This window comes from Macrotis lagotis, chromosome 4 (genome assembly GCF_037893015.1).
Source record: "Macrotis lagotis isolate mMagLag1 chromosome 4, bilby.v1.9.chrom.fasta, whole genome shotgun sequence".
Taxonomy (NCBI): domain Eukaryota; kingdom Metazoa; phylum Chordata; class Mammalia; order Peramelemorphia; family Peramelidae; genus Macrotis; species Macrotis lagotis.
Genome location: NC_133661.1, coordinates 112,351,429 through 112,368,369, shown reverse-complemented (window position 1 = coordinate 112,368,369; position 16,941 = coordinate 112,351,429). Strand labels below are relative to the sequence as shown.

Here is a 16,941-nt window from a genome sequence, read left to right as displayed (position 1 = left end):
GTTATATCAGCAAACTGAACATGCAACTAAAATAAAAAGTAGGAAGCTAATAAATTAAAAACCTCTCAATTCAACACCAAAATAGAAATTTTGAAAATCAAAGGAGAGAATAAAAAACTGGAGGCAAAAAAATTGAATTAATGAATAAAAGTGATTTTTATGAACTCCAATAAAATAAATAATTAGCTAGCAACTTTAAAAAAAGAAAACAAATTACTAGTATAAAAAACAAAAACAGTAAATTCACAATTGATGAAGAAGAAACAAATGAAATCATTGGGATTTATTTTGCCCAATTATATACTAGTTAAATTGACCTTCTAAATGGAATGGTTAAATATTTACAAATATATAAATTGCCCAGATTATCAGAACAGGAAATAGAATACTTAAATAACTATATTAGAAAAAGAAATTGAACAAACCATAAATGAATTCTCAAAGGAAAAATCTCCTGGACTTGATGGTTTTACGAGCAAATTCTGTTAAACATCCAAAGAACAATTTATTTTAATATCTCATACATTGTTTGAAAAAAACAAGGGAAGAAGGGATCCTAACAAGTTCCTTCTATGAAACAACTATGCACTTGATGTCAGCAGAAATTAGAATGCAAGTAATAGGTATTTTTAGAGGGATGCACTGCATAGAACCCAAATCCTTATTTGTAGTTCAGATGTTTATATTGTGTGTTAATCTAATGAGCTTTAGAAATAGTTTATTGAAAATCTCAAAAAGAATCAAAACAGTGGAAACTATACACCACTATCCCCAATGAATAATGATGTGAAAATTTTAAGTAAAATATTAGCAAGAAGACTACAGCAGTATCTAACTGTGACCATTCTAGATTTATATCAGAAATACAAAACTGGTTCAAAAACATAATTTACCAATTTATAACAAAGTCAACAAATTCTGATTGTATCAATAGAAAAAAGAAAAGCTTTTGATATGACACATATTGTTCTCTTGTTAAAAATGAAAGTAAGCGGGGCAGCAGCTAGGTGGCACAGTGGATAGAGCACTGGCCCTGGAATCAGGAGGAGCTGAGTTCAAATGTGACCTCAGACACTTAATAATTAACTAGCTGTGTGACCTTGGGCAAGTCACTTTAACCCCACTGCCTTGCAAAAGCCAAAAAAAAAGGAAGCATAAGAATAAATGGAGCTTTCCTTAATATAAGTAGTATCTAACTAAAACTAAGAGCTAGCATTATTTATATTGAGGATAAACTAGAGGCCTTTATAATAAGAGTAATGGTAAAGCAAGGATGTTCATTATCACATGGTGCTTGAAAATGCTAGCTATAGCAGTAAGAAAAGAAAAAAATAGAAGGAATAAATATAGGGAAAGAGAAACCCTAATTATCACTTTTGTCAGATGATGTGATAGTTTACTCAGAGTACCCTAGAAAGGTAACTAAAAAACTAATTAAAACAGTATCTTGAGCAAAGTTGAAGGATAGAAAAGAAACTTCTCCCAAATCATCAGCGTTTCTGCACATGACCAACAAAAATCTTAATAGGAAGAGAAATCTCATTTAAAATTATTAACAGTAGTATAGATTTCTTAAGCATCTGCTGACACACAGAAAAACTATATAAATATAATTACAAACTCTTATTCAAAGTCAGTCCTAAATAATTAGAGAAATATTCATTATTCATGGGTTGACTAAGCCTATATAATAAAAATTACCTTAATATCTAAATTACTTAAACCACCAAATGATTACTTTATAAAGCTAGAAAAAGATTACACAATTCATCTGGAGGAACAAAAGGTAAAGAGAATGCATGAAAAAAAGTGCCTTGGAAAGGGGACCTAGCAGTACCATTGTCTCATATACTATACTACAAAGCAATAATTATCATTTCAATTTGGTGAGAAATAGAGAGGTTAATCAGTAGAACAAGTTAGGTATGCAACAATTGTTTTTCTTATATACAATAGAAGCAAATAAGCAAACAAGCAAATTTGTTTCTCTAAAATACAACAGAAATGACTAAGTACAGTAATGGTGTTGGATAAACCTAAAGATCCCAGCTATTGTGGCAGGAAGTTACTGTTTGACAAAAAATATTGAGAATATTAGAAGTAGTCTGAAAGAAACTAGGTATGGACCATTTTTTTTATTGTTTTACATTTTACTTTTCATGACTCCTTTTGTAATTTTCTTGGCAAAGATACTGTAGTGGTTGCCATTTCCTTCTTCAGCTCATTTTATAGATGAGGAGACTGGAGGTGAACAGGTTTAAGTGACTTGCCTAGAGTCAGACAGCTAAGCTAACAAGTCTCCAAGGAAAGATTTGAACACAGGAAGATGAGTCTTTCTGACTCCATCTATCCAGCACTTTATTCATTGAACCATCTAGCCCATAGAAGAAAATACTTCCTAGCAATGTATATAGGGGAAGAATTCATTACCAAAAGAGAGAGGTTCATAGGACATAAAATGGGCAGTTTAAACTACATCTAACTTAGAAGTCTGTGAATAAATAAAGCCAATTCATCTAAAATTAGAAGAAAAGGAAACAAGGAAAAATCCTTGCAGTCAATTTCTCTGAAAAAAATCTCATTTCTAAGATACAGAAAAGCTATTCTCCAGTTAATGGTCAAATGATATGAATAGGTAGTTTTCAACAGAAGAAAGTACATGCTATGAATAATCTTGTGAAAAATTCTCTAAATTAGGAATAATTGTAGAAATGCACATTTTAAAACCCATTGTCTAAGATTCCAAAAAAAATATAAATACTGGAGTGGCAGTGGGAAACCAGGTCCACTGACACCCTCTTGGTAGAACTGGAAATATTCGCAATTTAGAATTTAAATGCCAAAAAAACTAATAGCAATACTACTACAAAGTCTATGCCCCAAAGAAATCAATGAAAGGAGGAAAGGACTCAGATAAAAATATTTATAGCACCTTTTTTTTGTAGTGGCAAAGATAAAAGTATGCTCATCAATTGGGGAATGCCTGAACAAGTTGTAATAGATGTATGTGATGGGAGATCACAATATTATTATGCTATTAAAAAGTGTGGAGAGAATTATATCAGAGAAACCTGGGAAAACTTATTTGAACTAATGCAAAATAAATGGATGGAAGCAGGAGAACAATTTATACAACAAAAGCAGTATTGTAAAGATAAACAATTTTAAAAGACTTCAGAAATCCACCCACAATTCCAAAGAACTCAAGATAAAACATGCTATCCACCTTCAGATAGAGAGATGATACACTCTTATTGAGGCTTATGTTTTTATTTTTTTCTTTGGATATGACTGAAAGCAGAAATTTGTTTTGCTTGATGGTATTTGTTTAAAATGGGTGTTGCTTTTCTTGATTTCTCAGTGGGGTAGGGGAGATAGGAGGGAAAGAATTTGGAATTGACCATTTTTTTCTTTTTTGAGTTGACAATTTTTAAAAATGAGTTAAAGATAAATGATATTCTGCAGCAGAAGCCTGATCATTAGAAATCATTTTGGCTTTCACTCACAACCAACTTTGTTTTTGCTAACCCTGGGTGATCCCAAGACTTGTATCTCAAGGCTGCATCCCTTAGTTAACCTCACTGCCTCTAATGAGTAATGCATGTACTACCAGTAATGAAAGGAAAGGGACATCACAGCTTTGTTGGAAGCTGCTTTTTCCTGCCTAAACATTCATGCTATAATTTTGTCACATCTAATGTGCCCTGAGCCTCTGCACATAGTGTTGGCCCAGAAATACATCTCAATCATCTCCATATCCCTCATGAAAGAGCCTAATACTCATAGACAGTTGTCACTCAAATGATAGTTATTGACTGATTGGCTGGATGTTCTATCCTATAGCGTAACTCTACACATAAACTCTATTTAACTAACTCTATAGAAACTTCCCTCCCAAAGAAAGGTAGAATTAATTCCCCCCCCCATATTAATGAATATCCATCAATCTGACTAAATCCCTACTTCAATGCCTGCTCAAGTACTGGCAAATCTTCCTAAGCTGGATAGGCTTTGGATATGGGCTAACAGTCACTCATCATTAGAGAAACATCAGCAGAGAGGTTGGCTTGATGCTTTTTGGTCACAGAAACTTATGAAACTTTCTACTATGGCCTAAAGGAGTTGCCACAGCCCTTGAGTTATTTGAATGTCATCTGGATAAAAAAGTATTTCAAAATGATATTTTCAAACTACTAGTATGAATATTTCTGGGGGGGAACTTTAGGCATCATATAGTCCAATCCCTTCGTTTATAAATAACTGACCCAGAGAGATCAAACAGCATCCTCAAATGTGCATATAACAATAGTAATAGTAGTAACGGTGAGCATTTATAGATCATTCTAAGGTTTGTAAAGTACTTTGCATCTATTATCTCATTTGATTCTCATAACAACCTTGTGAAATAGGTATTATTATAATCCCTGTTTCCCAGATGAGGAAACTGAGGCAGAAATACCACCATGTAGTTTCCCAGGGCCATATAGTAAGTGTCTAAGGAAAGATTCGAATCCAGTTATTTTTTGTTATTTTATGCCATACTGCTTTTTTTTTTGTGCTTTTATGCCTCTAGTTCTAAATTTATGTCCTTGCCAGTCTTTATTGGTAGAGGGGGATTCCTACCTAATGATGAAGTCAAAGACCTAGTTCTTATTATTCTATCATTAATAATTTTTTCTGAAAATTGACTCATTTTAAGAATAATTTCCATTCATAAACATATTCCCTGTATGTGACTTAGAGATGTGCATATACATGTACATATTTATGTACACTGTAGGCTTAAGACAAATGACATATTTCTTTTCCCCAGACAGCCCTGTAGAATTAACTCATATGAGTTAATAACTTCATTCTTGCACAACCCTTTATGTTTAATGAATTTATTAGCTAATTTGAACTTATTGACATATTGCTTTGTGACATTGTTCATGTTGATTTAAGTATATTGTCTCAATTTGAGCAGTAAAGACTCCTTGAAAGCAAGAATTAAGCTATTTTTTTTTGCAAGGCAAATGGGGTTAAGTGGCTTGCCCAAGGCCACACAGCTAGGTAATTATTTAGTGTCTGAGGTCAGATTTGAACTCAGGTACTTCTGACTCCAGGACTGGTGCTCTATTCTACTGCGCCACCTAGCTACCCCAGAATTAAGTCTTTTACCTCTTTTGGAATAACGTCATCAGCCCATAGTAGTAAAGATGACAACTCATATTTATAATTACAAGTCAAATACTGTATCTATTTGTGGTTTATAATACGCTTTCTTGACCCTACTAAAGTTTTCCCCATTTTACAGAAGAAGAAACTGAGACTTAGAAAACTTATGGTCATGCAGCTAGCGTCAGGTAGAATTTAAATTCTAGAATCAGGTTGCATGAATCCATGTACAGTATCCCTTTCATTCCATTACACTGCCTCTCTTCATTAGTGAATTATAGATAGCGGATACTTAGTAAATGTTGACTGACTGATATAACTAATATGAGGTGTATCATATCAGAGCTTTAAGTTAAATTTAATTCAGCAGAGTAAAATATACTTAGAGCACCAAAACTAAAAGCAATGCATCCTTTGTCCTCAAGGAGTATCCATTCTACTGAAGAAAACGCACAAATAAAGATAATACAAAGAAAATTAAGGAAGGAGGCCACTAACAAATGGGGGGGTGGGGAAGGCTTCAGTGGAGGATGGACATGGTGCCTAAACTGAGACTGAATGCAATAGAAGTATTTTGAGAGGTGAAGATGAGGAAGGCATTAATTACTAATGTGGATTAAAAGTCTGTGAAAATACATGGAGTTGGGAGATGGAGTACTGAGATTGGGGAATAGCTCCTGGTCTGGTTCAGGTAGAATGTAGGTCACACAAACTCAGGGAGTAGAGACGTCAAGAGAGTTGGGAAGGATTGAGCCTAGAATCCACATGGGGCCCTACCGAAGATTCTGGAGCAAGAATCAACGCTGTCAGACCTGTGTTGTAAAGATGGTATTATAGGCAGCTCTGTGGAGTGTGAATTAGAAGAACTGTAGGTGGATGAATCTAAGAGATGGCGAACTGTGTCTCGGTAGGTCTTCTGAGACTGGGCAAAGGATTGTAGCAAGAAGGAAGGACTCCAGGGTGATCAATCTTGGAAGGGTGGTGTGGTGCAATGCCCGCCCATAATGGAAATGGAGGAGCTAGGAAGAAAGATAACAGGTTGTATTTGTAACTGTTGGTGTCTGGGAGCATGGCACTGCTCTCACCTGAAATAGAGAAATAGAGGCTGATTTCAAGGAAGATGCAATGAATTCTGTTTAGGGTAGATTGAGATTGAGGTTACAACAGAAGATATGAGAGAGGTCCAGTCATCAGCTGATGATGCAGGATTATAGTTTTGAAGAAAATGAGGATTATAGTTGAAAATTTGGAATTCATGTACATATTAATGCTACTTGAGCCCATGGGAATAGATGAGGTCATCAAGGAAGAGTGTGTAGAGGGAAAAAGTCATGTAGAAAACCAGTGATCCACTGTTTGTATGTCAGACACCATCTGTACAACTTTATTAGGAAAAGCCATTCATTGTTACCAAATTTATGAATTGTAAAGATGCATTTTCTAAAGGCTTTTCATGAACTAGACTTGCCAATAAACAGCATTCTAGGAGTTTATTTGCATTACTCCATACTTGTGGTCATGCAATGCTAGGAGACATAAGTTACAATGGGTAGATTCTCTCTTTTCTTCCCTCCCCCTCCCTGTATGTGTGTTTGTGTGTGTGGGGGCACTCCTACAGAGACAGGTGTAACCCTTCTAACTGATACTGGCACTTTTTCACAGAAATCCCTGATCTCATGGAACAAACTTCCTTTTTCCTCCCCTCCTTGTTTACCTTCCCCTTCCCCAGCTGATAATAGGACTAAAAAGAAAGTAGCCCACCGGGAAAGGAAGCAAGATTTCTCTGCCTTCAAGCAGACAGACAGTGAAATGAAGGTTAAAATATCACCACAGCTGCTCCTGGCAATGCACCGTTTCCTAGCAACAGGCAAGTGGCGCTTATCACGGTTTGGAATCTCTTGTTTCTCACCGGCCAAGACAAGGGTGGTCTGTGGGGGGGCTCTGGGAAATGGGGTGACAAATAATGCCACTTTTGTGTTTTGTTTTGTTTTGTTTTTCTTTTTAAACTCTCTCCTCTCCTGTGTTCAGTGTCGGCATGAACCCTCTGAGACATTTACCAGGGGTGGACCAGTAACTTTAAATTGGTCTGAAAGGTAAGGATGAACGTTAGTGCTGCCACCCTGCATGTACAGTTCATCAGGTTATCTGCTCGCAAATAAACCCCACGGTATAGAGCCTGCTTTTGTGGAGTAGGGGATCAAGTCATGGGACCTGGACATCATCTGGTCTGTTTGATTCAGGCAGTTGACCAAGTCGCTTTTATTTAACTTGCCTGGGAAGAAGTATGGTGAGGTAACACAACCTCACCAATTTGTAAAACAGGTAGATTTTCAAAATAAAATCTTTGACTCTACTAGTTTTAATGAAAACAAGAATACATGAATTTCTCCATGGCCTCTTTCCAAAAAAAAAAAAAAATGGTGCATTGAATCTATTTCCATTAGACAAATACTCATGTTACCCAACCCACCAATGTAGCCGGCACTGACTGATGCAGAAGTCAAGGTTGAATACACCAAAAAGACTGTTTCCCATACTCCCTCCATGGCCCCTTAGGGGAGGGGTAAGCTTTATCTATCTAGCAAGAGGCTTAGAAGGAAATCTGGAACTGGCCACCGACTACTTCGAAGACTACATCCACGCGGCCCCTGACAATAGCACATAGTGTGCTGGAAAATATTTTGAAAAGAAGAAAAATGGGATTTACAATTTTTGTGTTTGAAATTTCCAAACACATTCTTATGGTTTGAGAAAAGAACAAACATTAAGTTTAACTCATCATTATTATTATGCAGTTTTGAAATTCTGATGTCATTGTTCTCTGCCATCTAGGAACCTTTATTCAAAACTAAAGCAAATAAAGTTGTTTATTATCTGGCTTTAGGTTGTACTGTAGGCCTGGTCAAATACAGCCCTAATAATTGGTATTCTTATCATAACAAAATCACATTTTCCCAAGTGCAATAACAACTGTGATTTTTTTAAAAAAAATCATAAGTTGAATGCATATATTAGACTGTGATTGTCTTCTTTGCTTACCTCTAAACCTCTACACTTTTATTTCTAGTAATGTCAAAATAAAGAAAAATTGTGTAAAGGAAATTCTGATAGCACAAGATATTGTGTAAAGATGTGGGAAGGAAGGGGAAAAGGGGGGGTAGATAGAAGAGAGTGAAGGGGAAAGGAGAGGAGAGTAAAAGAGAGGACGAATGAGGGAAGAAAAAAGATGGGAGAAGAGAAACAAGATAAAGATAAACAGAAATACAAAGAACAGGAGACTACTCCTATAACTTTAGGCACCTCCTGCCCTTGGACTTGATCTATGCTCTTCTAGTCATTGTCAGACAAACTGTGGTATGATTTGAAAAAGGCATACTAGGGCTAGATCAGGGAATCTGCTTTGATAATCAGGTTGATAATCTTTTTTTTCTGACTGGGAGGTCAGGTGTGACTTTTCATGAAAATGAAAATTAATAAATGAATCAGGGTAATAAAAAGAAATGAAAATGACACCTAAGAGAGTTCAGTTTTTTTTTTAATTCTCCTAGGATCTAGGTGATCGAACCCCTAGTGGATCAACAAGCAGAAATTTCATTGTTATTAATGCATCATTTTGCATCCATGATCTCTTTTTACTCACTTTAGTTTTAATTTATACTATTCCTTCTCACACAATGTAATATCAAGTTGTGTTTATATCTGTAGAAGTAGAAGCATTTAGCCCGTCCCAGATGTCAGAGAAGATCCTTCTAAGGCTGCTAAAACATCCCAATGTCATCCAGGAGCTGAAGTATGATGAGAAGAACAAGAAAGCCCCAGAATACTACCTCTACCAGCGAAACAAACCTGTAGACTACTTCGTTCTCATTTTGCAGGTCAGAAGAACTATTTAATAGTAATATCTCTTTTGTTACCCTTCATTCTTCCACCTAATTAGGCTTTTTAAGCAAGCTAACACTAGATGAACAAAAGCCAAGGTTCCATATCCTGCTTCACATCATCTTAGCTAGGGGAAGCTCTTAAGTGGTATCCCTATTTTAATTTCTCTGTATCTGCAAATAGCTCTGGAAAAAAAGTAGTGGCAGTAATCCATATCTTTGACTGGAAAGCTTGAAGTAATTATCAAAAGTATTGAGTCAAATAAAGATTATTAGTGTGGTTGAACTTGATGAAGAGTTTCAGAAGGTAAACTCAACTGATACAAACCATAATTTGACCAGAATGGCTAATGGCTAATTGGTATATATTTCATAGTAACCTTCATCCAAATATTAGTTTGGTTTTCCTGGATTCCAAAGAGACCATTTCTCTATCTCTAACATCTATCTGATATTCCAGATTTTTCCTTGATGATACTTGGTTTCTGACACCAACCCTTACCTTCCTTCACTATGAAGACATTATCCTATAAAACTTAGCCTAAAATGAAAAGACAGATTCAGCAGGACCCATGACAATCTAGTGCTTTAGAATAAAAGGATCTAGTGGGAGAATGGACAACTAACTCTTTGAATCTGCCTTGTTCTCCTATTAGATTTTGGTTATTTCTACAATATTTCAAAGATTCCCTAAGGTTTTTTGTACCTTCATAATCTTAATGTAGTTTTCTAATTTCTGAACCATGGTTTGGTGTATTCTGGAACAGAGTTGGAGAAAGTAGGAGTGAGGAATGGGGATTAAATCCAGGGAACAAAATCATTGTTCATAAGCAGGAATGACTTAATTGAAAGTAACTCTTAAGCTTTTTCTTCTGCTTAGGAAAATTAGAGAGGTTTGTATTGATGTGTGACCCTCTGGATGAGCAAGGAATGAATGATTCTAAAAAATGTTTTGCATTTAAGACTTACCTGTAATTTTCATAAAACGTTTTCTATGATACCTCAGTTTGGTGGGTCTCTCAGTAATTTGATAGCTACTATAGCAACAGGCCTGGTTCACCCTCGAATTCTTTTTTTCCAAGTTGCTTTCTTATTTTTATTTTTTTAATCTTAATAGTATTTTATGGGGCAGCTAGGTGGCGCAGTGGATAAAGCATCGGCCCTGGAGTCAGGAGTACCTGAGTTCAAATGCGGGCTCAGACATTTAATAATTACCTAGTTGTGTGGCCTTAGGCAAGCCACTTAACCCCATTACCTTGCAAAAACCTTTAAAAAAATGGTATTTTATTTTTTTTCAATTACATGTAGAGATAGTTTTCAAAATGCATTTTAGTAAAATGTTCTCCCCACCTCCCCAAGATATTTAAATTGAATTCTTGAATTCTAAATGCATTTTTTTCTTTTGAACTTATAGAAATTTCAAACTCTGACAGCCCTTAGGAACTCTATTGTTAACTACAAAAAGGGAACAAAGCAAACATTAATTTTTCAAGTGGGGTAGTTGATCTATTCTGAAATAGAAAATATGAATAATGGTGAAAACCATTTACTATTTAGAAAAAGACCTTTGACTTTGTGAATCTCTATAGTAATATTGTAAACAGTACAGCTATTCATTGTTTTTCTCTCCTCTACATATAATTAGGATTTCATTGTCATAAATGCTGTTTTATTATCTAATCTGATCTAAAAAATTGCACCTGGGGGCAGCTAGGTGGTATAGTGGATAAAGCACTGGCCCTGGAGTCAGGAGTACCTAGGTTCAAATCCGGGCTCAGACACTTAAAAATTACCTAGCTGTGTGGCCTTGGGCAAGCCACTTAACCCCATTTGCCTTGCAAAAAAAAAAAAACCCTAAAAAAAAAAGAATTACACCTGTGTCCTCAATATAGTTTGTATTAACATTGCTTTGTTGATTTGGGGGAGGGAGAGAGGGTCTGTATTTGTTATTTTATTTTTTATCTTTAATTTTTAATTTGATTTTTTATTCTGAACTTAAAAACCTTTTTTAAAAAGGATCAATTCCATATACACAGTAGAATACAAAAAGTTGTGTATGAAACAGTGATCCTCAGTGTCATAAAATTTGCATTAAATAAAAAAGTATATAATAATTCCACAAATTACTTTCAGAAGTATCCAATTTGTGCTTCCTTTTGTTCCTTTCTGTGAATTTAAAAAATGTTTCAGTTGCCCCCCTTTTGGCAACACCAACTCTTCAATCCCCATCTCCAATTAAAAACTGAGAGAGAAAAAAGAAAACAAAACACCTCTTGTAGCAAATAACCACAATAAAAGAAAGCTAGACTATCCAGTGACTGTTCTGCAAATGTCTGATTCTCTCTATACTTTGAGACATTAAAACTCAGTCAAGAGGTGTAACATGCTTCATCATATGATTCCTGAAGCCAGGATGTTTCATTGCATTGATAAGAGTTCTTAAGGCTTTTTTTAATTATAAAGATTTTATTTATTTTGAGTTTTAAAATTTTTTTCCCCTAATCTTACTTCCCTCCCCCCACCCCCCACACAAGGCAGTTTACCAGTCTTTACATTGTTTCCATGGTGTATATACTGATCCAAATTGAATGTGATGAGAGAGAAATCATATTCTTAAGGAAGAAACATGAAGTATAAGAGATAGCAAGATCAGACAATAAGATATCAGTTTTCTTTTTCTAAATTAAAGGTTAATAGTCCTTGGTCTTTGTTCAAACTCCACCGTTTTTTCTCTGGATACAGATGGTATTCTCCATTGCAGACAGAGTTCTTAAGCTATTTAAAGTTTTTTTTTTAATTACAGTTTTGTTCTCCCTTTATAAATTTTTCTCCTGGTTCTGTACACTTCAGTCTAATGTTGGTAGACTCTTCTTACATAGCACAATTATGAGAAATAGCAAGATTCACCCTCTTCTTCCTCCTTTCTACACAAGTATATTCATTTTACCCTCTCTTCATTTTCCTCTCCTAAAAGTCTCAGGAAACAATCAATTCCTCCCCAGTTACATCTAATTTTCAAGTATAGAGAGCTGCATGTGTAAATTTCCTCCACGAAGCAACATCACAACTTCTTCATAACTTACAGTCCTGGAGAAAGCACTGATTGGTTAAGTGACTTACTTGCTTCTGGTCTCAGAGATAGGATCTGAAGCTAAGTCTTCCTGACTCTAAGACCATCTCTCTCTCTCTCTCTACTACATCATAGATACTTATTATTTTGTTGATGTGTGTGAAATTCTTATATAGCAGCCTTTTTTCTTTTTTTCTTTTTGAATAATATTTTATTCTTCCCAATTATGTAAAAACAATTTTAACATACTTGTAAAAAATTTTAAGTTCCATATTCTCTCCCTCCCTCTCTTTTTCCCACCCTGAAATGGTAAACAATTGGATATAGGTTTTATACATGTGCAATCAAGCAAAATATATTTCCGTATTAGTTATGTTGTAAAAGAAAACATAGACCAAACAGAACGAAAGAAAGAAAAATAGCATATTTCAATCTGCATTCAGACTCCATCAGTTCTTTCTCTGGAAATGGATAGCAATTTTTATCATAAGTCTTTTGAAATTATCTTGTATCATTACTGAGAGTAACTAAGACATTCATGGTTGATAATCTTTCATTATTGTTGTTACTGTGTACAATGTTCTCCTGGTTCTGCTCACTTCATGTTGCATCAATTCATGTAAGTTCAGGCTTTTGAAACTATCCTGCTTGTCATTTCCTATAGCATAGTAGATTTCATTACAATTATATATTATATATACAATTATATATTACAACTTGTTCACCCATTCAGGACATCCCCTCAAATTCGAATTCTTTGCCCCATAACAAAAAGAACTGCTATAAATATTTTTTCATCTTTAAAAAAAAAGATCTCTGGAATACAAACCTAATAGTGGTATTATTGGATCAAAGGGAATGCAGTTTTACAGCTCTTTGAATATTGTTCCAAATTGCTTTCTAGAATGTTTAGATGTGTTTACAACATGGTAGCCATATTTTAAAACCTCTGCCCATTAAGCAATTTGTCTGGTTAACAAATATATTATCCTTTTAGGAAGATAATTAGTAAATATTCCTAACAAATTTTCCATTTTTCAAATTTGGCCTTAGATACTTAATAATTACCTAGCTGTGTGACATTGGGCTAGTCATTCAACTCTGCTGTCTTGCAGAGAGAGAGAGAGAAAACAAAAAAAAAAAGATAATGTTAAGAGAATTTTCTAGCTGTGAGTGCTAAGCTGGTACTGGCTATAAAATGATAGAACTGGGTGATCTTAATCTCTTTCAGGATAGCCAACTGCTTGAAGAATTTACTTTCTAGAGGTGGGACCAAGATAGCAGAATAGAAGGAAGCCATAGAGTAACCTTACCCCCCCCCAAACAAAACAAAACAAAGATACAAACAAACCAGCTCCTCCTAGAAAACATGTCAGATCAAATCCTGTTGAGGGAATACAAACCAAAGATAAAGTGAGTCATTTTTCCAGCCTAGATCAGAACAGAGAGAAAGACAGAGTAGTCTATGAACACTGAGGATGGTGTCTGATACTATATGAGGTGTTTTCTACGATAGCAAAAACCTGTTTACCTGAAAAAACAGAGGTCTCAGAACCTTCCCAGAGTATTTCCAGACCCATATCAGAGCATTTCAACAGGTACTGGTGCCAACTGGAAGCTTTTTTGCCCATTACTACATTCCAAATCATAGGGACCGGTTTACATTCCCAGTGAGGGGAAACTAAAGGTAGTGGTAGTAGGTTCAGAAGCAAGCAGAAGCTTCAGGGCTCTGAAGTCAGTGAAGATGAATAACCAAGGCAAAAGTCCCAGACCAAAGGGAAACCTGGTGTGCTTCTGAACCAGTAGAACTTCTTTCTGGTTGACATTGGCTCTAGGCCTTCATATCCTACCTGAACTACTGTAGTAATTTTCTGATTGGTTTCCCTAAATTAATTCTCTCACCAGTCCAATCCATTCTCCACTCAGCTGATAAAATACAGGTCTGACCATATCCCTCCTCTGCCCTATTCAACAAATTCCAGTCATGTCTAAGAACAAATATAAAAAGGGCATTCAAACCCCTCCTTACCCTAGCAAGCCTTCCTACCTTTCTTATTACATCTTTTTAAAAATTTTATTTTATTCTTGCAAGGCAATGGGGTTAAGTTGTCCAAGGCCATACAGCTAAGTAATTATTAAGTGTCTGAGGCCAGATTTGAACTGAGGTCCTCCTGACTTCAGGGCTGGTGCTCTATCCACTGTGCCATCTGGTTGCCCCCTACACACTACCTTGGAACTGTAAGGAGGGTCCCCACTCCCATGTATTTGCAAGCTCTAGTGTGCTGCTACTTCTCCTTGCCCTGGAACTGTACCCAGGATTATGAACAGGATCTGAGTATGGGCAAAGCAACAGAGTCCTGTCTCAGCAAAATGATCCCTGTAATCTCCTTCAAACCAGCTGTTTGACTCCTGTACCATCTGTGGGCTATGAGCTCAGGAAGCAACCCCTGCCACTGCCCTTGCTGATTCAGTGGCTCCCAAGGTCTCCTTCTGGTTTGTTGAACCCTGGTCTACATTGATGTGGCCTCAACTGCACTGTTCTCTTCTCTTAGCCTGATGCACATCAGACTCTCCTGATGACTTTCTAAGTTGACCTGGGCTGGAAAATTGTTTCACTCCATCTTTTTCTGGTTTCTACTGCTCTAGAGTTATAATTTAAAGGTTTTTGAGGTACCTTGATACTCATCATTAATTCATTCCAGAAGTTTTAATGAATAATGAAACTGACAAATAGGGAAGTAATTTTTTTCCATAAGAATTAATGTCATTAGAAGTAATTCATAAAAGTTCCCCAGAACTCTCACATTTTGCTGGGCTAATATTAAGTAATAAGGTTGTTTCATAATACAGAACCTTAAAACTAACATGAATAAGAAACAATTAATTATGTAAAAATAAAATAAAATTTAACTTCACTTTACCAGTACAGAGAGAAGTTTCTGGCATAATGGGTTTTATCCTTTACTCTTGAAAAGGACCATGACATACAACTGAATGAGATTTGAGTTAGATGGATGCTATGCAGAGTCACCAGTCTCACTTTCTCCTCTGGAACCACCCAGGTCCAGTGGTCAAATATGGATCAGGACAATTGGATGTGACCTTGGATATACTGGAAGACTTTGGTCACAGTTTGACTGAGGCAAAGTTCGTTCACTTATTAAGCTAGGTAAGAGAGAAATGAGGCAAAGAAGCCAAGAATGGCCTCTTTTGCTTAGTCCAAAACAAATAAATATATTAAATTGAGAGGGCAAGACTCTTGAGGTTTCTTAGTAATTAAGACAGGTAAGAAAAGAAGCATAGAAAAACTTCTTTTTCAGGATCAGAAAAAAAAATCTGTCTGGGAGGGGAGGTCCTCAGGACTTTTAGCCAAACCAGAAAAAATTTTCATTTACATTCTCTCTGAACCAATCAAGGCTCAAACAATGAGCAAGTGGACTTAGACTGAGCTCTGTACTGTTTGTGAGCTAGAGTGAGACTAATAGTAAACCTCTGTTTCATCTAGTAGAGAGAGGAACACCAAGTGGCAAGTCAGCAACAAGCAGCTAAGCATTTTCTCTTGTGGGGAGCTGGGGTGGGGGTAGGATGGGTGAGGGTGAGGCAATATCGAGACTCATACAAGTTCTAGCAAGAGGGATGAGTCTCTAGCACCAAGCACTGAACCATTTTTCCTCGTCAAAATGCGATGAGTAATGGGTTTGAGTTCTGAAGCTGATGAGTATCAAGATACCACTCTATTTGGAGGAATTTATGGGAAAGCTCAGGCCAATCCCTGTCTTTTCTCCACCATCTTGACTCTGCCTCCAGTTTTTGCTCTTTTATATCTCAAAGAGAAAGCCATTTTCCTTTCCAAGGCCAATTCTTGTACCATTCCCTTGAGTCTTCTCCAAGTCTTCTACTTCCCCTAGTATCTTCACCACCGTCACGTAATCCATTTGCCCCTATAAGATAGCTTCTGTTTCATTCATTCTAATGAAACTAGCTGTTTGAAGGTTTCTAATCAACTCCTCATCATCATCAATTCTAGGCCTTTTATATTTTACTTGACTACTGTGTAAAAATTGACTACTCCCTCATTTAAAAATTCTTCTCATACCTTGACTACTTTGATGCTACATTAATCAAGTCTTGCTTTACACATATATGTAAAATATATGTATATATTTTATATATATGAAATCAGATTGTAGATAAATATGTTATCAATGGCTCATCATTAGAAATATTTAGTCCAGAGTGATTTAAATGGTTTTTATTAATTCATTTTTGCAAAGAAGGACCTCCTCTCCTAATGAAAGGGGGCCCCAAATTTTGACAGTACTGAGTCTTATATGTAGTATGAAAGGCTTGCTCCTCCCCTTCATGCCAATTATTGGCCAGGTTCACAATCTAATTGAAATATTCACCCCCATATGTTTTCCCTACCTGTTCATTACACTAATGAGCACAGGGGGGTGAACAGGAATATGCATGATCTTCCTTGGGCAGGTACACTGGTAAAGGACAGAAGCCCTAGGTTAACTCAGGACTCAGATGGAGCAGATCTGATCTAATCTCAGGTCTGATCAGATTGGAATCAATTCCTTTGTTTTACACTCACATACCTGCCTATAGGTACAATCACAGGCACACCCCATTCTTTGTAATATACACTAACAATTTCCCTTCACATTGTTGTGGAAATCAAACACACCATAATCCTCACAATAAATATTATGTGTGTTAATGAAATATATTCATATATGTCCACATTTGTGTATGTACTTGTACACAGTGTTATATAGTAAGAGCATTGGAAGTTGGCCTCCTCAAATTCAGGAAGACTTGGCTTCAAGT

General features: G+C 36.0%; 1 protein-coding gene across 1 annotated transcript in view; it reads left to right on the top strand.

The window, feature by feature from the left end:
- CNNM2 (cyclin and CBS domain divalent metal cation transport mediator 2) overlaps nt 1-16,941 on the top strand; it is a 168,401-nt gene that overhangs the window by 126,156 nt on the left and 25,304 nt on the right. The window contains exons 4-5 of the mRNA XM_074236206.1: nt 6,887-7,024; nt 8,863-9,032. Of these exons, the coding sequence (XP_074092307.1) occupies nt 6,887-7,024; nt 8,863-9,032 (308 nt within the window). The remainder of the gene's footprint in view (nt 1-6,886; nt 7,025-8,862; nt 9,033-16,941) is intronic.